This window comes from Pseudocercospora fijiensis (genome assembly GCF_000340215.1).
Source record: "Pseudocercospora fijiensis CIRAD86 unplaced genomic scaffold MYCFIscaffold_6, whole genome shotgun sequence".
In the NCBI taxonomy this organism is placed as follows: Eukaryota; Fungi; Ascomycota; class Dothideomycetes; order Mycosphaerellales; family Mycosphaerellaceae; genus Pseudocercospora; species Pseudocercospora fijiensis.
Window position 1 is genome coordinate 2,019,966 of NW_006921537.1, and position 19,775 is coordinate 2,039,740.

Consider the following 19,775-nt stretch of genomic DNA (forward strand, 5'->3'; position numbering starts at 1 on the left):
GGGGACCCTAGTCTCGGAGTCTAAGATAAAGTATAGTAGTAGCTGTGGCCTTAGGTGTTAGGCACACAGCAAACCCTAAATGCTGTATATATACTCTAAGCTACCCCCTTAGTACGTATATATAGCTATAGAAACATAATAGCTATATAGCTAGTAAAGTAAATAGAGGGGTATTAGGTAGATACTAGTTATTACGCGAGGGACGAATTAGTAGGTCTATAATAGTATAGTATTATAGAAGTATCTACGGTGCTATAGAAGTATATACTAGGCCGGCGTCCCGTACCTACCGTAATAGTATCTCCGTCCGATAGAACGAAGGCTAGTATACTAGGATAGCCGAGCTCCTTCTTATATACTCCTTCTACTTTCTCCCGTCTTCCTTAGTACCTCGAGACGGAAGCGGCTATCCTAGCTAGAGATATCTATCTACGAGCTATAAACCTAATTAAACTTATAGACTTGCGTATTTACTATAGTATATTCGAGGAGCCGCCGTAGATTATTTTCAGGTACCTAGGGCAATAGTCTAAGGCATCTAGAGCTAGGCTGTTCTTACTACTCTATAGCTGTTCCAGGGCCTGTGCTAAGCGACGTTATATGCTAGTCCGTATACGGTCTGAGTGTATTCTGTGTTTTCTCGAGAATCCGTATGGCTACCCATCTCCAACCCTGGCACAGCAGGAAGTCTTCATTCCGTTAACCGAGACCTGCGAGTCTCAATCATGACGGCTATGTTCGGTCTCGTTTCCATGCTTCTTTCGTCTTCCTTGGGCTCGAGATATATGAGATGTGGTCGACGAGTGTTCTTGATCCTGTTCTCGCGACAACATCTCCTCGACTCCTCAACGATGACCCGGTTGGATCAAAGACAGCCTCGCTAACTTGCAGAAGTCGAAAAGCGCAGCCTTTGTCATTACAGTGAACAAGCACATCGGGTAAATCTGGCGCCTTCTGCGAATCGTCCTCCAAACCAGCCACGACGCGACCCGAGTGAAAGAAGATGAACACGACATAGGGCTCAAAAGGAGGAACATGCTTCACAGCACGAGAACATGATCTATTTCCACGCTATGATAATGCCCAAAGACGGGATTCGGAAGCGCCGCAGATGCGTCAGACCAGCTGCTGAGCAAAGCGACTTGCGCGGAAGAACTGTATGCATCTACTTAGGGAGACCGATCAATGGTGTTCACATACCATCTGCTGAGCACGTCCTGCAGACACCTGAAAGCCAGCCTGTGCCTCTTGGCCTACTGTCTTCTCCGCGTTTCTGGTGCCTCCAGGAGTCGGAGGCTGGAGTCTGGACAAACAGCGAACGCCGCAAAGCGCCACAAATACCATACCATACTCAGCACCAATATTGAACACGTTCTCGGCGTTCAAACCCTCCTTGTCCTAGCCACGCGCCGGCGAATATGTTTCTCAAGCTACGTCTCAGCATGCTGTTTTTTGCTTGAGATTTGGGTCTAGCCTCGCGCCACAAAAGCATACTTTCAACGCGTGTTCCAGGCCTAACAGGCCACGTGCAAAATAGCAAAAAGTATGCTGACGCCTTCACGGTGATGCCATTAGTCGAGTCTGCTTTGAGTCAGTCGAGATCATTATTGCATTGCCAGTTGTGGCCGAGCAGACGCCTTGGCGATGGGGTTACAAGACTCTCAGTGTTCTCGTGAGAGAAGGAGGAGGAGATTTGACCTTTTCCACCATTTTCAAATCCCACCATGCTCGGAACACTTTTGCTTGCCACCTTCTTAGGTGCTGGCCTTTCTCAGGCCAAGGCTCTGAATGAGCGTGCTAGTGCCCAATCGTACTGCTCCTCGAATGGTAAATGCTCTTCATCGAGACAGTTGGCCCAAGCGACCGCATACTGCGTTTCTGCATTGTGTGAGTCTTCCACAAACGCAATAACACAGATACATCGCTAAGATGAGACAAGCAATCCCGAGAGTGACCAAGACTCGAACTCAGACGAAATGTGCCACAACGACGAGCACAATTTTGTCATATACAAGCACAATTACCAATCCAGCGTGTACAGTGACTTCCACAATCTGCAATTGTGCCGAGCCTACGGGTCCGCCGCTCCAAAAACGAGCCCAGCAACAGGCGACAGTATCAAAGCCACCGTGCTTCTCGGCACTAACCAAAGCGAGTGCAATCTCATCTGCATGTAGCTGTCTTTCGATAAAGAATGGAGGCACCACAACGACTTGCACAACTACCACGACGACCAAGACCGTGAAAGTCACCAAGAAGGTCTGATAGTTCTTTGAAGTTTTCAGGCAAACATGCTGATTGAAGGCCCACAGACGGACACGACTGTGAACGCGACACCGACAACAACCTACGTCTTCGCTGCGCCCAGCCTCAGCGTGGTCAACGAAGACGGCAACCTTTGGTCGTATCAGGGAGGTTGCGAAAAGGACCAGGAGAGCGGCTGTGGTGGAATCGGGTTCACTTCTGATACGACTTGGGAACCACTTCTTGTCGCTCTGAACTCAGCAGGCCAACTTCAGACGGTCCAGCAAGGCGAGGTGACGGACACTTATGTCACTGAGGTCAATTCCAATGTGCAAAACGTCGACAATCCGTACGAAGTCCTGTACAGCAGTGGGATCAATGACGACTACCAGCCCCTCACCTGCAGTGTCAGCCAGGCAGCCGACGGGACCTGCCCTCTGACTTGTCAAGTGAGAAATGGGGATGTGAATCAAGGATCAACTGATCAGACAACGCCCTGGTATCTCGGTCCCCCAGGAGCAGTCAGTGCAAATACATACAAGACTTACGCGGTGACAAGAGGGAACTCCTGCCAGAGAGGAACAGGAAGGAAGTTTAGGGGACGAATATGAACGGGAGTCCTTTCCCGAGAAAGCGGACGTATGCTGAGCAGCTGACGCTCAACATCATGGACCATCACCGAAACACGCAGCGGTGCGAATGCGAATCTATGTTCTGCTGGCGGTCTCAAGATTCCAATGACCGTTTCACCTCGGTTGCACAAAGATGATCTGCCGTTTTTTTTTTCTCTACGCCAAAGTATGCTTGTTCCAAATGCTACAGTACCACCTTAGCGGCTTCAGTCCATGATGTAAAGATCTTGCCAGGTCCGAGGATGGAAGCGAGGTCGTTTACAATCTGCAATGGTTGCATTGTGCAAGTGCTTGACTGGGATCTTTGCAGCTCAGCCATTGAGCACAACTGACCCAGTCGAAATTCTCAGGCACAGCCTGCAATAATGATGCCGTTCAGACCGCGATCCACTCCGGCAGATATTGTCAGCAATAGTATCCATCGAAAGCTCTCCACGTGCGAGTAAGATCTGACTATATGTGAGATCCATGCCATCCGTGCCCTGGCAATCACCTCTTTATCGGCGTCATTGATCTTACAGATTCGGCATCTTGTCCTCTTCAACTTCCTTGGCCGACGCCGACCATCACTCATCGTGCTGGCAAAATACGAGTCTCGATGCATCGCCTTGCCCCACCATGCTGGCGTGGGAAACGATATAAGAAGCGACAGTCGTCCCATTCCGTCTGACACCGGTTGCAGAGATCAGATAAGTTTGGAGAGAACTTTCCAACAACAATATGCATTTCACATCTTTCCTGTCAACCACATTCCTCGTCACAAGGGCCGTAGTAGCACAAGACCTGGTCAGCGTCTTAGAATCTCAACCGGACCTGAGCACTTTACTCGGCGCTCTCGAGTTAATCCCAGATGTTACCGCAGCAGTCGCAGCAGCCTGTGACATCACCATCTTAGCCCCAACAAACGACGCATTCGCCTGCATTGCACCAGACTCGGACGTTGGAAAAGCTCTAGCCGCAGGAGATACAGAAGCCATCACTGCTCTGATTTCTTACCACGTTCTCAACGGAACTTACAAATCTACCGACTTTGCAGCAACGCCTACATTTGTCCACACTCTCCTCACACCATCAATTTCCATCGCAGGAGAGGCTGTGACCAATGTGACAGGCGGTCAAAATGTAGAATTGATTCTCAACGGGACTTCAGCTGAGATTATTTCCGGGGGTGGGGCTGTTTCCACAGTCACTGAAGCAGTAAGCATACATAACCTACATATATACATACATTCCTCCTTTCCGATCTATCTACTGACGACTCGCTACAGGACATCCAAGTCGGCCGTACAACAATCCACAAAATCGACCACGTCCTCACAATCCCTTCCAAAGCATCCGTCACGGCCCAAAACGCAGGTAAGATACATACACCCCGACAGTCAAATCAGGACTCCAGATCCAAAAAATAAAAGACGAAAAAAAAAACCTAACAAAATATCCCATCCAAACAGGTCTCACCTCAGCCGTCGAAGCCCTCACCAAAGCCTCCCTAGCCCCAACACTCGACACAGTAGCCGACCTCACAATCTTCGTGCCCACCAACGAAGCATTCAAATCCGTACCTTCAGACATCGATCTCAAGACCTTGACAACAGTCCTCACATACCACGCCGTGGCAGGAAGTGTATTGTTCTCGACGAGTTTGTCGAATACTTCGGTGACGACTTTGCAAGGAGGGGACATCATGGTGACGGTGAGTGACGCTGGGGTGATGGTGAATCGGGCGAAGGTTGTGATTGCGGATGTTTTGATTGCGAATGGGGTGGTGCATGTTATTGATCGGGTGCTTGTGCCGCCGGCTGTGTATGCGAGGCGGTGGGTTGGTTGATGGAGGCCGGTTACCTTCGTGGAATTGTGTCCAGGGATCTGTCTGAACGCGTGTCAGATGCGGTACTGCTGATCACGTTCCTTGGTCTTAATAATATGAATGGAGACGATCGGGTTCCATATCAAACTTTGCTTGTCCCGATGCTGTCATGTCAAGGATTTATGATAAAAGTTCTTTGGGTCTTCTGATTAAGAATATATATATTTTTTTCATGGCGCATACACTCATTACTGATTGATGTACGGTGTCCCATCTTCTACCATCTCCCGGCATCCGTCGTCCTGTTTACTGATTCTTGGCCCTCTTTCGCTTTACAACTGTACTCAAGTCCACAATTGGAAGTGATGGAAGTGGCAGCTCCATCACAGGGATCATAATTGCCAACAACAGATACCATCCAAACATCGCTGCGGCCCAGAAACATGCACCGGTCGCGACTAAGAATTCTTGTCCAAGGACCATGTTTCCGTTGGCAACGTTCCAGAAAGAGCCGGAGGCGAAGCCGAAGCCCATTGTAGCTGCCACGAAAATGAGGAAGAAGACCAGATTCGTTCGGGTGGAGCAGAGAAGGAAGATGAAGGATAGGATACAGAGCGACAATGGGTAGAATCCTGAAGATACAATGTTAGCGTGGGTTGGTGTAGCGGAATGGCGAGTGCCGATTACCATAGCTCGCTGCAAATTGAGCCGACAGCATTTGGTTCTCGCCCGCCTGTCCAAGGTATGGGGTGCCATCAGTGTATGCTGAGACCGCGTTGAAGAATGGGATGAAGGTTGTCGCAAAGGTCAAGAAATGTGCCCCGTAGCCCATGAAGACGATGAAGGGGAAGGTGTTGCCCAGAAGGAACTCTCCAATACCGGCGAAGAGCAAGAGTACGCCGCCAAACCAGATTGATGCACCGACAGTCGCTTGCCCGGACGCACCGCTTCCTCTCCATCCCATCAGCTCTGCGGCAAGCGGCGTCAGACCTGTGGAAAAGCCCATTACGGCAAGCGGAGTGGGATTGGCCTGAGAAACGACGCGTGGTTCAGCAACGGCGATGGACGGAAGATGCGCTGCTGGCACTTACGAAGGTCTTGCGGAGATTGCCAGCGACATCAGCATTGCGTGGAGACAAGAATAGGCGCTCGAACTGCTCATCAGAGATGGTGGTGTTGGTGAGCATCTGCCTCAACTCATTCGTATTCTATGGGAGCCCTGTTTCTCCAAAGAAGACGCATTGGCGCCATGGGCATAGTCCTTGCGGGAGCCGCTCTCGAGGTCTTGAGGGCCCGCAGACATGATGGCACTGCGTGGAATGGGCGGAGAAGGAGGAGTGATTCACGCAGACGGGAGGGAGGACATCGCGAGAAGGAGAGCTACACGGTCTTCTACCATTATATAACCGTGTCCGGCAAATGCGCCAAATCTTTCGTATACGGCGTGGTACACAAGGTTCGTTTCCGCACGCCGTCTCGGTCAACAAGACGATGCCAATAATCAAGAGAGGCTTGAGTTGACGGAAGCTATCAAGCTCTGGATGAAGATCATCACAGAAATCTGGCCGAGGCTGGTCCTCGTCCCGGAGCGCCCTCGTTCTCCATCATGTCTTTCTACCACGAATCTCGCTCAGTGATGCCGGTCAGAGGTAGGAGAGGAAGCACGTTCTTCAGACAAAGTGTCGTGACCAAGACCGAAATTCATAAATCATCAACTGCAAGTAAAATGCACGAGCCAGTCCTCCCACCCCCTCCCTTCCAAACTTCCCACTCGTCACAGACGACTCTTCTCCCCATACTCGACCACAAAACTAAACCGATCATCCCAATGCATAGCCCAATACCCATCCCAAATCCTCTTCGTCAAACGCCCCACCCTGCCATCCCCAACCGAACTCCCATCCAGCTTCGTGACCGGCATCACACCACCCGCAGTCGTAACCGTGAAAATCTCATCGGCCTGGTACGCAAGCTCCGTCGGCACGACCTCCATCCGCACCGGAATCCCCTCTTGCGCACACACATCAAACACAGATTTCCTCGTGACGCCTTCCAGAACGCCGCGGTCAGGCGTGTACAGCGTGCCGTCCTTGATGACACAGATGTTGAAGCCGGAGCCTTCGGTCAGGTTTCCGTCTCCGTCGGTCAACAACGGGTAGTCGGCCCCGCGATCGCCGGCCTCCATGATCCCTCGCGTAAAGTCTCCCCATTGAAGGTTTTTGACCGTAGGGTCGAAAGCTCCGGGTGGGATGCGACGCACCGTTCGAGCAATGATCGCCGAGCCCGTGCCTGAGAGTTGCATGTGGGGAGACATGACCCAGATGTAAGGACAGATCCAGATGTAGAGGTGATTGGGGATGGCTTCGGGTTTGGGACCGGAGGTGGAGATTCGTTGGATGCCTCGAGTGATGATGAGTTCTACGAATGCGTCCTTGATGCCTGAGAGTTTGAGCATGTCCAACAGGACTTTTTTGACTTGCTCCCGAGGGATGGGGAAGCGGAAGCGCATCTTCTTGCAGGACATTGTCATGCGGTCGAGGTGGTCGTCGAGGCGGAAGAAACGTCCGTCCCAGACTGAGGGCACGTCGTAGGTTAGGTCTGAGTGGAGGAAGCCTTGGTCCATCAATGGCACTTTGGCTTCAGCGAGAGGTACGATATCGCCTCGGGTATATGCTATGCCTCGAGCGTAAGGGTTGGAACTGTATGTCAGTTCCAAAGATGTTTGGCGACGATTGTAATCGTCAAAGATCTTTTTCATCGTCGTCATCTTGGTGAACTGTGTCGTTGGTTCGGCTTCAGTTGATGAGGGACAGGCAGAGACGGACGATGATGCTAACGGCGAGATCTTATTAACGACCATGACATGAGGTCTTGATATACTGTCTCCAACAAGCTCAGCTATCCTGTACTCGGCATCTGTAACCTGCAGCAGGGCTCGTGGAGGATCTGCCAAGCCCGAGGAATTTCCTACCTAGTTCAAGGGCAAGATTCAAAGCTTCTTGTGCCGTGAACTTGCCCAAAGCAGTAGTTTGTCGTATCCAAGTAGGGCCGATATGGGTTGCCCGTCTGCCACGTTGTTTGACCTCGTGGCTATCACTTCAGCCTCATAAGAGAATGCCGGTTTTGTCGGTTCTGAATGCGGTAGGTATGGGACGGATCCCAAAAGTCGTCGAGCACGACGTGTTATAGTTCTAACTTTAGGTGAGCCGAATGGTGCACTGCAACTCGTCCCAACAAAACAAGAGTGGGATTGCCCTCATAATCCATGGCATGCTTGAAGTCTGCTTTAGTTCAATGTAACTGTGGCAAAGCTTCTGTGCTGTGAGGTGTTCCATGGACAGCCTGCGTTTCGACGTCGAGTCGTCGACGTTGTAGAATAAAGCCAGCACAAGGCTTCCAAAGTCATGCATGGCGATTGCTGGGACGGGAGCGTACCCCTTCATCGAAATGTCCGGTATCTGCGTGTGCCCGTTTACACACACACGGCTTTGTCGATGCCTCCAGACATGTTCGCTTGCCAGTAAAACTCTTCACATATGTCAAATTTCGGATTCATCGAACTTGGGCATATGGGTCGAAATAGTTATGGCGGGTTGGTAGTCAGTCGACACGGAGTCGACACCTTGTGGAAATGCTTTTTGGTGACGACATGCACCACTGCTGATTATTCGCGCGTGTGTAGTCGAAGGTGTATTGACGCCTCAGAACCAAGAAGGTTCCAGGCTCACACAATTCGATATTGAGATGATCCTACCAGCTTCAACGAAGTTTACAAAGTCAGAGTCCGGTAGTTTGCCGTAGAGATGCCATGCTGGAGGTGGGTGATTTACGTTGAATTTTGGCCTTCAAAGTGCGTAGCATTGCAAACACAGCGGATCTTGCCAACATACCGCCAAAAAAGATGACAACGTTCCCAAAGTGTGCTCGAACATTTTTAGAGACAACGTTGTGCGAGTATGAATTACCACGAGGTTTTGCGATCCTGCCCTTGCGTCTCCTGGCTCCAGATGTGCTATGATTCTTTTGTCGTGTTGCAAGCCGTCCGTTACCTCGCGACTGTTTGTTCAGACGACTCCTGACAGTTCTCGTCGAGCTCCTCAATCCTGGAAGACACACGGTCCAGATCCATTGTAATTTGGACAGGAACCGGTATCGAGAAGAGCATGGAGAGGTTTCGGGGCCCATTCGGTGCATATTGGCTTTCGACGACGTTGTGTACCAGTAAGCGTGGCTTACTAGGTAGCCACCTCAGCGCATGCTCGTGCTGCAGCCCTCGGATCAGTGGAGCGCAGGGGGCATCGAAACCCAACGTTTCATGGCTGGACATCTCTCCCAGAGTTGAACAGACGCGCCAAAGGGCCTGGCATGAAAAGGATGGTGTGATTATGACTGCTGCCGTAAGCGCTGAGATCTATACAATGCCATGCCATGCCATCCCTCATTAAGCCTTAAATCGGCCTTCGAACCCAGGTCTGCCCTTCTTCTTTCCTTTCGCTCCACCACTTGAGCCACCCTTCTTCTTGCCCTTCTGGCCCTTCTCATCTCGTCTCTTCTGCAGATTTGTCTCGCGCTTTTTCTGCTTAGCCTCTCGAGCTTTTGTAATGTTCTCCTCTCTTTCCTTCCATTCCCTTTCAGATTTGTTCTTCTGCTTCTCCTTCCGCTTCAAAGCCTTCTTCAGCAAGCTTGTGTCATCACGTACCCTCTCACCATGCGCTCGCTTCTTGGCGTGCAGCCACATATCCTTCTCTTCAATGTCGGCCTTCTTGCCTGCATCGAGTCCACTGATTCGCGCTTGCTTCTTCTGAGCAGCCAAGAGCGCAGTCTTTGGATCTTGTGGTCCCTTCTTCTTCTTGGCGTCATTAAGTGTGCTCAGGGAGGCATCCGCCGCAGTGCCATCCTCGAAAGCCAGTCTGGAGAATGCAAAGCTGTTTTCCGATGGTCTCGGGCTGTCTCTGCGCTCAAAAATGGCTGTGGCGGGACTGCCAGAACCGCGAAGCTGTTCCTCTCGCCTTCGCTCTTCTGCCTCTTTGGCTTCCCTCCTCAGCTCTTTCTTGTGCGCCTTTCTTTGCTCCTCTTTCTTTCGTCTCTGGTCAAGGAGCTCTTGCCGAGATTTTGCCGGCTTGCCGTCTGGACCGTCAGCCTTGCGCTTGGCACGCAGCTCTTCTATTCGCTTTCGGAGTCTCTCTTGCAGCAGTGCTTGATCGACGTTTGGTAACTGTAGTTTGGGTGATGATATGCCGCTGGGAATTTCCGCACTCGGCGCGGTAGCTGCATCGAATTTGGGTAGAGGTATCTGCTTGGGCTTCTGCTGCGGCTTGACATCGAGCTGTGGCTTCTTTCGCAGCATCGACGCAGCTTGATCTGACTTCTCTTCGACAGAGGGGGGTGTTATGGAGGATGATGAGGATGCTTCGGAATGATTAGTGGCAACGTCGAATGCAGGACTGTTGACAGCCGGACTTGTGGGTACTGATGATGCTTCCGCCACTTCTTCATCGTCGGCCGGGTCCTCGTCCTGCTCGTCTTCCGATGCAGCAAGACCTGAAAAATCGACCTTGTCCAAATGCGGAGCGTCGGTTGCCTCTGCATCCTCGTCCTCGTCCTCGTCCTCGCCATCACCTTCACTCTCCTCATCAGCCCCGCCATCCGCCTGCTGCTTTCCGGCCTGAGCTTCGGCAAGATGTGCATCCGCCTTTTTCGCCTTTTTCGCCTCTTGCTTTGCCTTCTTCGCCGCGGTTTTCTCCTTCTTACGCTCGCGCTTCTCTTTCCGTTTTTCTGCTACCGCCTTCTTCTTGGCTTCAACATCCCCAGCGCTTGCTTCCTTCTTTTGCTTTTTGTTGCTCACCTGTTCGGCCTCTGCCCGGACCTCTGCATCATCGTCGTCCTCCCCCTGCTCCACGCCTAACTCACGTTTCCGCTTCAGCTCGCGCTCCTTCATCACGTCCAGGGCAGACTTTTGGTTGGCAGGATCTAGCTTGGCCTTTTTAGCCGCTCGCTTTTGTTCCTTGGTTTGCTTCTTGCGATTCCATTGTTCGCTTGGATCAAGACCATCGTCTATCTGGCTGCCGTAGTATTCTCGTGCTGGGGTGAGCGCAAGCAACGACTCAAAGGCTTTTGTGTGGCTCTGCAGGCGTTCCTAAATCATGACATGTTAGACTCTTGCACGCGCGTTTGGAATGTGGGCCGCATTACTTCAAGGCCGTCGAGAGGATCTTCGGATTGCGCCATTGTACTCGGGACTTCCTCGCGGGCGCGGCGCGTGAGATGTCGCTGGCGTCGGTCGAGGTGCAGAGGGCGTTTCTTCTCTTGACCGCAGAATTGGAAAGACAGCCAAGATTTTGAGATCCGCTTGTGGGGTTCGGCTGTCGGCGTGTCGGCATGCCGGCAAGCGTGCAGGGATGTGGACGATGCTCAGTATTCACTCGTCGGTCACACTAGTCGCATGTGAGAGCTCAGCATAGTGTGACCGACTTTTGTGCTCCATATCAGAAGCTCCAGGGTGCCCGGTGGTGTTCGTCCTGCGCTGTTCTGCCCTGACAGCGCATGCTGTGCTGTGCTGTACTGAGCAAGGCGCCGGCATCCTTGTTGATCTTGGTCCAATGCTTACGACCAGCGCTCCGCTCCGCCACCACCTTAGGTCCACCTAGCCTACCTAGCCTTCTACCTACGCAATCCTGCTACAGTATTTGCCTGTGATGCTCTACAAAGTGGCGTGCAGCTTCAGTGGCGTCATATGCAAGTACGCTCACGCTGTGGTGGAAAAAGCAGTTGCGTTCGAATCGCCCGCGAGCGGCTGCCTAGCCTAGCTGCAAGATCGCAGACCGTATCGTCGTCGTCGAGGTGCGGCGCGGCCCTGAACGGCAACATCATCAATCCGGCCACGGGCATGGCGTACGAGACAGAGCCGAGCATCGTAGAGGCAACATCACTCTCCACCATCCAGCACATCGCCACCAATCCTCCAGCACATCCGAAGGCGCCTACCGATGTGCCACGGCTGCCTTTGGTCTTGTATATTGCCCGCGTTCCGGGCAGTCGGGATGTCTTCTTGACGCCGATAAAACCGCGCGAGAAAGTTGTCACGGCCGAGGATGTCCAGAGCTCGCTTTACTTCATCCATGTCCACGACGCTGCAGACGATGAAGAGCCCGGCCATCGGCCATCGTCAGTCGACACAAATGCTTCTCGTCTGATTCCTGTGCCTGAAGGCCCCATCAAACGAAAGCCGACTCTGCCTAGGAGGCCTGTGCAGCCGAATCCGCCTCCATATCCTCTTGACGATGGTCCTCCAAATGTATCACTGCTTCCTCTCGCTCCGCCCAAGCACGGAAGACTCGGCCGCGTATTGCGCAAGCCCGTTGCATCTGGCACTTCGTCTGCACACATCACTCCAACAGACTTGCCAGTCTTGCCCCGTCGGCCACTGCCTACACCTCCTCAGGACGAGCAGCCATTGGAACAGTCTCTGCATGCGCATAACAAGAATCTTCTCCGCCGAGCAGAACATAGCGATGAGAATAATCCGTACCTTCGCGAGTATGAGCCACTGCCACCACCAATCGATTCCGCCCATCTGCCCGAACCTGGAAGTCTCACCTTGATAAGACGCAATCCAGCCTCGAGCGAACAATGGAATGTGGCTTCAATACACGATCCACCGGTCCAAGAAATCTCTTCAGCCGCACTTCGTAATCCGACTGCTGCTCAGAGAACCAAACGAGGAGGAGCACCCCTATATCTTGACATTTCAAATCCAGGCTACACGCAATTCATCCAGCACGAAAGGACACAATCACGCCAGAGCTCAGACACGACCAGTTCGAACAGCAGCGATCCGCCACCAGATGGAGTGTTTCGGAGACGCTTGTACATGCCAGGCTCACAGTATGGCGAGCATTTGTACAATAAAAGCCGCAGATCTAGTTCTGTCACTACTTTCAGCGCACCAATGGACGAGGCGTCTATGCGACATTCAATGCGATATTCAGTCGATATGGGCTCGTCTACCTCTTCTGCACCGTATGCAGACAGGCGCAGCAAAGGCTATACCTTCAACAGTCCCTGGGACGGCCGCTGTGAGTTCTCTACCGGAGCGACAGGCAAAAGTCTCCGATGCAAGCACTATCCACCCCGCACGCCAGGTCAATCGATAGAAGTCAGCGAGCTGAGGTTCAATCTACCCACCAGTTCCAGCAAGGCTGCAAATGCACCATTGACCGACAAACGATCCTCGTACATGAGCGGTCTACATCGCCGACTCCATTCATCCAGCGAAGATGGCAGCGTCGATTTCGTGTTTGATGATGACGGAAATTTGGACCTAACACTAGGACGAGAGAAGGCTGGAGGAGGATTCGGAGGCAAACAAGCAAAACTCGGGAAGCTGATCATACAGCCTGAAGGACTCGCCATGCTGGACTTGCTCGTTGCTGCCAATGTTGGCCTGTGGTGGAGGGCATGGGGAAGATGATTTGTTATGAGACAGCAAAATGTTTATGACGTATAGGTACGAAATACAATAATCCTCTTCAAGCTTTATGCTAAAAATAGGCATGTCATAACTGCAGCCTCAGCTCATGTTATGCATTTCTTCGCTCGCAACGCCGCACCATGAACCAGACTTCGATAATACAAGTACCCGTAACAAAGTAGCGGTTCTAAGTGGAAAAGAGACAGGTTCATATACAGTCAACTCCATTCTCAGGTCCCTTCGTAGGATCTACAGAACCACAATTAAGCCCTTCGAGGCCTCTTTAGCGCCGAAGCAACAAGCCAAAATCGTAGCAAATAGCGTTTTGGGGTTTAAAAGAGATAGGTTTACATACAGTCGACTCTATTCTCAGGTCCCTTCGTGGGACCTACAGAAACTACAATTACGCCCTTCGAGGCCTCTTCCGCGCCGAAGCAACAAGCCAAAATCGTAGCAAAGCAGCGGTTTAGGGTGCAAAAGAGACAGGTTCACATACAGTCAACTCGATTCTTAGGCCCCCTTGTGGGACCCACGGAAACTACAATCACGCCCTTCGAGCCCTCTTCCGCGCCGAAACACATCTCATCATTCAAAGCGGACTCTTCTCCCCAACCACAAAATCATACATCCCCTTAACCCTAACCAACGCCTCACTCGCCTTCTCCACCCCCTTCGCACCAACATGGTCATCGAAACCCCTCAACGTCAGCACGCATTCCGCCAGGACTCCCATCAACCCCGTCATGCGAACATCCGCTCTCCGATCGAAAATACAAGCCTTGTCCTCAATCCCAAACTTGAGCGTTTGGAACACCAATCGGCCCAGGGAAATCAGACTGGTCAAATTCAGCGCTTCGGATTTCTTGATTTCCATCCCGAATGCTGTGGGCGAGGTTGCGAGTAAGGTGGAGGCGTAGCGCGTTCGAGATTGATGCGAGGTGGAGGGTTTTGCGAAATGTGATGTCAGGTTCAGGGAGAGGGTGGCGAGAGGGCGGATGGTGGGCCAGTGGGCGAGGAGGTTGGCGGAAATTTCTGGAGAGGGAGAGGAGCGCGCATTGAGGATGTTGGTTTCGGGGGAGAGGTTGGTGCGCAAGGTGTAGATCTTTGGGATTTTGGTGAGTGGGTACAGCAAGATTTCCCATGCGCGGGAGAGGTTTGGGTTCTGGAGTTCGGTGGCGTGAATGTTGATATCGAGGGTGGAGACGCGGCCGGAGATTTTTGTGCTTGATGTGTTGCCGTGGCTGTTCATGAGGTATGACACGAGTGAGTAGAGGCAGCGGTTTGCGGGGCTGAGATCGCTCGCAAACCAGGTCGAGTTGCTGGTGTCGACGTTATTGGCGCTGTCGTCGAAATGGATCTCGAGTTTGATGTGTGGGATTTGGCTGAGGTATACGGGCCAGAGAGCGGAGTATTTACTGATCGGGTCGTCGAATTCTAGCGCTGAGGTTGAGTCGTTGACGAGGGGGACTTTGTGTCGACTATTGTAAAGATTGTCAACAATGTCGCCTTGAACAACGACGCCGCCCATGTATTTGCTAAAGATCTTTATGGTTGCGACGCTCTCCGAGTAGATGAAACCAGAAGCTTCGCTGTGGATCTGGTGGTTGACTTGCAAGATGGATGGGGAGGCGCGAAGCCCGGCGGCCTTGTTGTGGGTCAGGAGGATCTTGTAGACATCGTTGCGCATCTCGCCTGGCAAGTCGAGGAAGCGGAAGGTTGATGGAGATGGTCCAGAGTTGGAGATTGTGGTGCTCTTGGTCCTACCAGTGCTTGGTGTGCTGTAGGCCTTCGTGCCCTCGATGGTAAGCTTGAAGCTGCCTTTCGCAGCATTCTTGGTATTTAGGCGGAGAGGGGCGATGAATGTGGTTTCAAAACGCATGTTGGCGATTTTATTGGGTAGGTATCGAAGGGTATATGACAGTATGCAAGGATCAAATGGTGGTTGATATCGGGGGAAGTGTTGGTAAGATCTTCGAATTTCCTTTTGGGGAGTGGATGAGGGCAAGTTGTCTAGTCGAAATTCAAGATAGGAATGTCAGTTTCAGAAAGTCTCCATGACCGCAGGGGTCCGGTTCAAATAACAATAGGAGCGGCCACAATAGCCAGATCGAAGTGAAGGAGCGGGAAGGACAAACGGAGAGCAGAGCAGCCAACGGGAGCGCCGGATTTGCGTTCGTCTTTTCACTTACACAGTTCGTCCGCTCCAAAAGTCATCTTATAGGTCTCGCCAAAGCACGTGTTCCGGAATGGCAGTCCCGGCCTCTTGGAGCCATTTTTAGAGCCTATCTTAGTCTGTGCGCGGTGGCAGAGAGCGTGTGAGCGGCGGGATGCTCCTCTGCGACCTCACAGCACTCGACGCCCGCCTACTGAGGCCTCGCGACTCGTTCAGGACACAGCGAATCCTCTCTCCCAGTCTGCTCGCCTGGTCTACCGACTGAATTTCAACCACCAGCACGCGCCTTCTCAGACCACTCTTGTGCTTGCGCCTCAGCCTCCGAGAATGTCTGCTTGCAAAGCTTGAGCAGCGCCTCAACTGCATGCTTGCGGGAATACTTCTTCGGTCCCTCCACGACCACGCCATCGGTGGACAATGCCAGGGAACATGAGTATTCCTTCCACTCAATAGACCTCACTCTACCTTGTGTGTCTCGAAGCAGAGTTCCTTCCTGGTATTCTTGGTCTCGAATAATGAAGTCGGTGCCAGGAGGCAGATCAGTCCGATCGCTAGAACTTTCTTGAAGGCGCATGCTGTTCCTGCTTGGCCGCGATGGTCTTCGTGGTTGGCTCTCAAGATGATGCTGCCATAGTCAAGGCGCCATGACTGCGACTTCTTAGCGAAATCAAAATTTGCAATGGAGCCCCAACACACACCTAGTATCTGCACCTTCATGACTTTAATCTCGGCCTCTAGTTCAGATTTGCCTTCTGGCGCAGGATGATCTTCAGGACGGCCGAGAAGAGGCAACGGTATCGTTGGCGGCATAGCTGTGTTGAATTTCGCGAGTCAGTCGATGAGTGCCGCAGATATCGCGGTATCCGTGGTATTCGTCGCTTAGGTTGGAGGGCATGTCGCAAGCAAAGGCAGATCTGCACTTGGATTTCGCAGTGTCTTCCGGGTGAGCGCGGACGCCTGGCATGTGCCCACGGCAAGTGAGCGTTAGCGTGTGATAATCACAGCGAACCTGGCATGAAGCCTCGCAACGCAGCGGGCGAATAACCAATTCCCGTGGAGTACGGTTCAGCCGTGTGAGGATGAATTTGCTTCTCGATGCAGCGCATGGTCACTTCCGATCGCAGCTTAAATGCTAGCAACCTCTTGACAGAATGATCCGACCACAAGCAAGCATCAAAGATGTATGTACAATGTGACTCGAGGACAAGGAAGCTCAGTGTCTCCAGAATTCTGATTGATTGCCACAAAGGAGGCAAAACTAACACCTGTGCATCATCCACGGCGCACAAAGCTTCAGTCGTGGTCACTCAAAATGGGTTCATGCAGATTGGAATCCTTCACAAAACCACAAGACCCGCTTGCAGGTGCTGGGCTGCTCCATAGGCCGTCCTGTGGGAATCGAAACATTAAGGGGGGACGATCATCGCATCAGACCACCCAGATCTCTCTCCATACCAGTCACTCTCTCCTCAAGAGCTCTCTTCTTGCGCTCCAGCTCTCGAATTTCCGCCTCCTCCGCTTCTAGTTCCTCCTTCGTCACAGGCGTGATGTTCGAAGCAGCGTCCTCGTCAATATCGGCCATCGGATCGTCGTCCGCATCTTGTGAGTAGCTTCTGCTTGTCTTTGCCAACTCCTCTGCTTGCTGCAACACCTTCGCCTCATAATGCCGTATGTTTGCCGTCAATTGTCCATACCGTCGCCTCAGCTGTGCAATACGATCTGCCGTTCCAGGAATAGAATACACAGCTAGCAGTCTCTCTGCCCCCTCAAGCAACACTTCGACATCCATTTCTCCTTTGATTCTGGCATTCGTGCTCTCCTGCCGGGTCCGGTTGTACAAGTCGCCACCAAGGACTGCAGCGACTGCTTTTGACTTGGGCTGTCTAGATGCATAGACTGTCGCTCTCCTCTTGGCAGGTGTCTTGGTTGAGGCAGCAATTGCATCATGGGTTGGGCCGCTAGCGAAATCGGTGGCGCCAGGGTTTCCAGAAAGAGGAGGCGGTGCTAGATGGAAGAGTGCACGCTCGTGGGCTTCTGTATCGCGAATAAGACTCGTGATATCGTGTTGTGAGAGCAAAGCATTCGTAAAGATGTTTGGTCCCGGGAAAGGGAGTTCTGATATTGAGGTCGCACATAGGGAGATTTGCTCCAAATGGGACTGCAAGAGGGAGGCCATGACGTCTCTAATTCAGAGTGAGAAACTGAATCGTCGGAAGCGGTATACTTTCCGGTTGATGTCCAGTGCTGATGTAGTCTGGTAGTATTCGAGGTTTCTATTCTTGCTTGTCCAGGCAATGTTCACATGGCAAATCCAATGACAGTACTAATCTGGTCTCGCGGCCTCAAGTTGGGGCGCGGCTTTTAAGGCCTTTATGCGCAGGTCTTGAGCTCCAACAATGTTTCCGAACAGACGCACCACCTAGGCCCAGCGCACCTGATACAACACCCACGGCGCGCCCGCAGCTTTCACCTGTGACGCCACAGCCGGATGATCTTCGGCTTGGAATGGAAGGCGCATCTCGAGCTTCGAAACGCCTGGCTGGCTGGCACGACCACAACATCAGCCAACACTTGCATCAAACCTCTCCTGACAAAGTTATACCACAGCATGGCAGAGAAGATGGAAGTCGATGCCGTGAATGGCGAGAAACAGGAAGAGAGCGCAGGGCCAGCACCAGATCTGCCGCCGGAGCGCAGTACGTAGACGCAGCCGCCTCACAAACACTGATGACCACCCTGACTGACCATACCGCAGTCATTCAGAACAACCTCACGTTCATAAACCAGGCCGTCGACAACTTCGACTCGCGATTCACGCTGCGCGCACTCCGGAGCATATCGACGCTGCGAAAGGCGCCTACATTTCCCGAAGCCATCGTCCTGGGCATCCGGACAGCATATCCTAACCCATCCAATCGAGGGCGGCAGATATTGGAGGAGCTGTTGCCGGAGGAGCACAGAAAGCAGACGAATGGCACAGCATCGCCAGCAAAGAGCAAGGACGGAGCAGAACAAGATCCGCATCCAGAAGTCTGGTCGTATCTAGGTGTTCTGCTGCAGGTTTATCTATTCGACAACCGCGAGTTCGAGAAGGGTGCAGACTTCAGCGGAAATTTTGTGGAGCGCATCCGCAGCTGGAATCGCCGCACGCTCGACCAGATTGGCGCCAAGGCATACTTCTACTACCAGCTGTTCCACGAGAATCTTCACCCGAAGCCGCCGTCAAAGCAGTCGCACGTCGTTGAGCTTCGCCCGAAGCTGCTTGCTGCTCTAAGGTCTGCTGTCCTCCGAAAGGACAACGATACCCAGGCTGCTGTGACTGTTCTGCTCCTTCGCAACTACATCAGCACCGCCGACATCACCCAAGCCGATCTCCTCGTTGCACAAACACAGTTCCCGACGACCGCGTCAAACAACCAATTTTGCCGCTACTTCTACTACATCGGTCGTATCCGCGCCATCCAGCTCGCCTACACTCAAGCACACGAGCATCTGGAATCCGCTACCCGCAAGTCGCCAACGAATGGTCCCGCTGTCGGCTTCTACCAACAAGCTACCAAGCTCTTGATAGTCGTGGAGCTGTTGATGGGTGACATTCCTGAGCGCAGTCTATTCCGACAGGCGCCTCTTGAAGCTGCTCTATACCCATATCTGAAGCTCGTACAAGCTGTTCGCGTTGGAGACTTGCAAGCATTCTTGAAGTGCGTAAGTCTCAACGAGGCACAGTTCCGCCAGGATGGCACGTACACCCTTATTTTGCGTCTGCGTCAAAACGTCATCAAGACTGGTGTTCGCATGCTCTCACTTTCTTACAGCCGCATCAGTTTACGAGATATCTGCACTCGTCTGGGCGTGGACAGCGAAGAGTCGGCGGAATACATCACGGCAAAGGCGATCAGAGATGGTGTCATCGAAGCATCGCTGGATCACCAGAACGGACACATGGTGACCGTACCGCAGAAGGACGCATACAGCACGACAGAGCCTAGCGATGCCTTCCACGCCCGTATAAGCGCTCTGCTCAACATGAGAGACGAATGCGTCATGGCAATGCGATACCCCATGAACAAGCACAGACAAGAGATCGCAGAAGCTGCCAAGGCGCGTGAGCGAGAGCGAGAGTTGGCCAAGGAGATCATCGAAGGTGAGGGAGATGCAGATGATGGTGACGAGGGCGGCTTTGAAGGTATGTAATGGTCTCCCATGCTACTGATTTATTAGCCGTCATACGGCATGGTGGCTGCACTGCAACAAAAAGCTGTAATATAGACCAATCGATAGAGATGCTACGAGCTCCCAAGCTCGAGAAGTTCGAGTTCAAGCTCCAGTCATGAAAGTGTCGCATCGACTTCTGTTCACAAGGGAACTCTCCAAGAATCTTGATTCTCTCGACTTCCCGCTGGCTTTCTGGAGACTAGCATGGCCTTCAAGGCAAGCTCATGACAATTG

At 52.4% G+C, this 19,775-nt stretch overlaps 12 protein-coding genes across 12 annotated transcripts; 6 read left to right on the top strand and 6 right to left on the bottom strand.

The window, feature by feature from the left end:
• Window positions 1–1,724: 1,724 nt before the first annotated feature.
• On the top strand, window positions 1,725–2,177 carry MYCFIDRAFT_77014 (uncharacterized protein; the record flags this gene model as incomplete). Its single annotated transcript, XM_007929895.1, has 2 exons — window positions 1,725–1,827; window positions 1,930–2,177. The coding sequence occupies 2 exons, from the start codon at window positions 1,725–1,727 to the stop codon at window positions 2,175–2,177; spliced, it is 351 nt and encodes a 116-aa protein (XP_007928086.1).
• Window positions 2,178–2,291: 114 nt separating this feature from the next.
• On the top strand, window positions 2,292–2,855 carry MYCFIDRAFT_197903 (uncharacterized protein; the record flags this gene model as incomplete). The annotated part of the gene is made up of 1 exon (XM_007930182.1): window positions 2,292–2,855. One exon carries the CDS (start codon window positions 2,292–2,294, stop codon window positions 2,853–2,855), a length of 564 nt encoding a protein of 187 aa, XP_007928373.1.
• Window positions 2,856–3,659: 804 nt separating this feature from the next.
• MYCFIDRAFT_15011 (uncharacterized protein) lies at window positions 3,660–4,671 on the top strand (the record flags this gene model as incomplete). The annotated part of the gene is made up of 3 exons (XM_007929692.1): window positions 3,660–4,073; window positions 4,145–4,232; window positions 4,328–4,671. Coding segments are annotated over 3 exons (846 nt in total), but the record flags the coding sequence as incomplete, so codon positions are not given.
• Window positions 4,672–4,989: 318 nt separating this feature from the next.
• Window positions 4,990–5,882, bottom strand: MYCFIDRAFT_27571 (uncharacterized protein; the record flags this gene model as incomplete). Its single annotated transcript, XM_007929720.1, has 3 exons — window positions 4,990–5,315; window positions 5,371–5,713; window positions 5,775–5,882. Coding segments are annotated over 3 exons (777 nt in total), but the record flags the coding sequence as incomplete, so codon positions are not given.
• Window positions 5,883–6,354: 472 nt separating this feature from the next.
• On the bottom strand, window positions 6,355–7,470 carry MYCFIDRAFT_211746 (uncharacterized protein). The gene has a single exon (XM_007930183.1). The coding sequence runs from the start codon at window positions 7,448–7,450 to the stop codon at window positions 6,458–6,460; it is 993 nt and encodes a 330-aa protein (XP_007928374.1). The 5' UTR covers window positions 7,451–7,470; the 3' UTR covers window positions 6,355–6,457.
• Window positions 7,471–7,850: 380 nt separating this feature from the next.
• MYCFIDRAFT_204177 (uncharacterized protein) lies at window positions 7,851–8,179 on the bottom strand. The gene has a single exon (XM_007930184.1). It carries the CDS (start codon window positions 8,124–8,126, stop codon window positions 7,881–7,883), a length of 246 nt encoding a protein of 81 aa, XP_007928375.1. The 5' UTR covers window positions 8,127–8,179; the 3' UTR covers window positions 7,851–7,880.
• An 864-nt stretch (window positions 8,180–9,043) lies between these two features.
• MYCFIDRAFT_183232 (uncharacterized protein) lies at window positions 9,044–9,769 on the bottom strand (the record flags this gene model as incomplete). The annotated part of the gene is made up of 1 exon (XM_007930185.1): window positions 9,044–9,769. A coding segment is annotated over one exon (645 nt), but the record flags the coding sequence as incomplete, so codon positions are not given.
• Window positions 9,770–11,569: 1,800 nt separating this feature from the next.
• MYCFIDRAFT_25608 (uncharacterized protein) lies at window positions 11,570–13,153 on the top strand (the record flags this gene model as incomplete). The annotated part of the gene is made up of 2 exons (XM_007929704.1): window positions 11,570–11,847; window positions 11,926–13,153. 2 exons carry the CDS (start codon window positions 11,570–11,572, stop codon window positions 13,151–13,153), a joined length of 1,506 nt encoding a protein of 501 aa, XP_007927895.1.
• A 488-nt stretch (window positions 13,154–13,641) lies between these two features.
• On the bottom strand, window positions 13,642–15,032 carry MYCFIDRAFT_176414 (uncharacterized protein; the record flags this gene model as incomplete). Its single annotated transcript, XM_007930186.1, has 2 exons — window positions 13,642–13,757; window positions 13,808–15,032. The coding sequence occupies 2 exons, from the start codon at window positions 15,030–15,032 to the stop codon at window positions 13,642–13,644; spliced, it is 1,341 nt and encodes a 446-aa protein (XP_007928377.1).
• A 35-nt stretch (window positions 15,033–15,067) lies between these two features.
• MYCFIDRAFT_176415 (uncharacterized protein) lies at window positions 15,068–16,028 on the top strand (the record flags this gene model as incomplete). The annotated part of the gene is made up of 7 exons (XM_007930187.1): window positions 15,068–15,158; window positions 15,193–15,224; window positions 15,260–15,447; window positions 15,474–15,578; window positions 15,606–15,736; window positions 15,761–15,959; window positions 15,989–16,028. 7 exons carry the CDS (start codon window positions 15,068–15,070, stop codon window positions 16,026–16,028), a joined length of 786 nt encoding a protein of 261 aa, XP_007928378.1.
• Window positions 16,029–16,540: 512 nt separating this feature from the next.
• On the bottom strand, window positions 16,541–17,733 carry MYCFIDRAFT_211749 (uncharacterized protein). The gene has a single exon (XM_007930188.1). It carries the CDS (start codon window positions 17,500–17,502, stop codon window positions 16,747–16,749), a length of 756 nt encoding a protein of 251 aa, XP_007928379.1. The 5' UTR covers window positions 17,503–17,733; the 3' UTR covers window positions 16,541–16,746.
• Window positions 17,734–17,932: 199 nt separating this feature from the next.
• MYCFIDRAFT_56023 (uncharacterized protein) lies at window positions 17,933–19,652 on the top strand (the record flags this gene model as incomplete). Its single annotated transcript, XM_007929825.1, has 2 exons — window positions 17,933–18,022; window positions 18,082–19,652. Coding segments are annotated over 2 exons (1,529 nt in total), but the record flags the coding sequence as incomplete, so codon positions are not given.
• Between the last annotated feature and the right edge of the window lie 123 nt (window positions 19,653–19,775).

Coding starts and splice junctions, on each gene's coding strand:
- MYCFIDRAFT_211749 (XM_007930188.1), bottom strand. CDS start 17,502: ATGGCCTCCCTCTTGCAGTCCCATTTGGAGCAAATCTCCCTATGTGCG.
- MYCFIDRAFT_211746 (XM_007930183.1), bottom strand. CDS start 7,450: ATGACGACGATGAAAAAGATCTTTGACGATTACAATCGTCGCCAAACA.
- MYCFIDRAFT_204177 (XM_007930184.1), bottom strand. CDS start 8,126: ATGAAGGGGTACGCTCCCGTCCCAGCAATCGCCATGCATGACTTTGGA.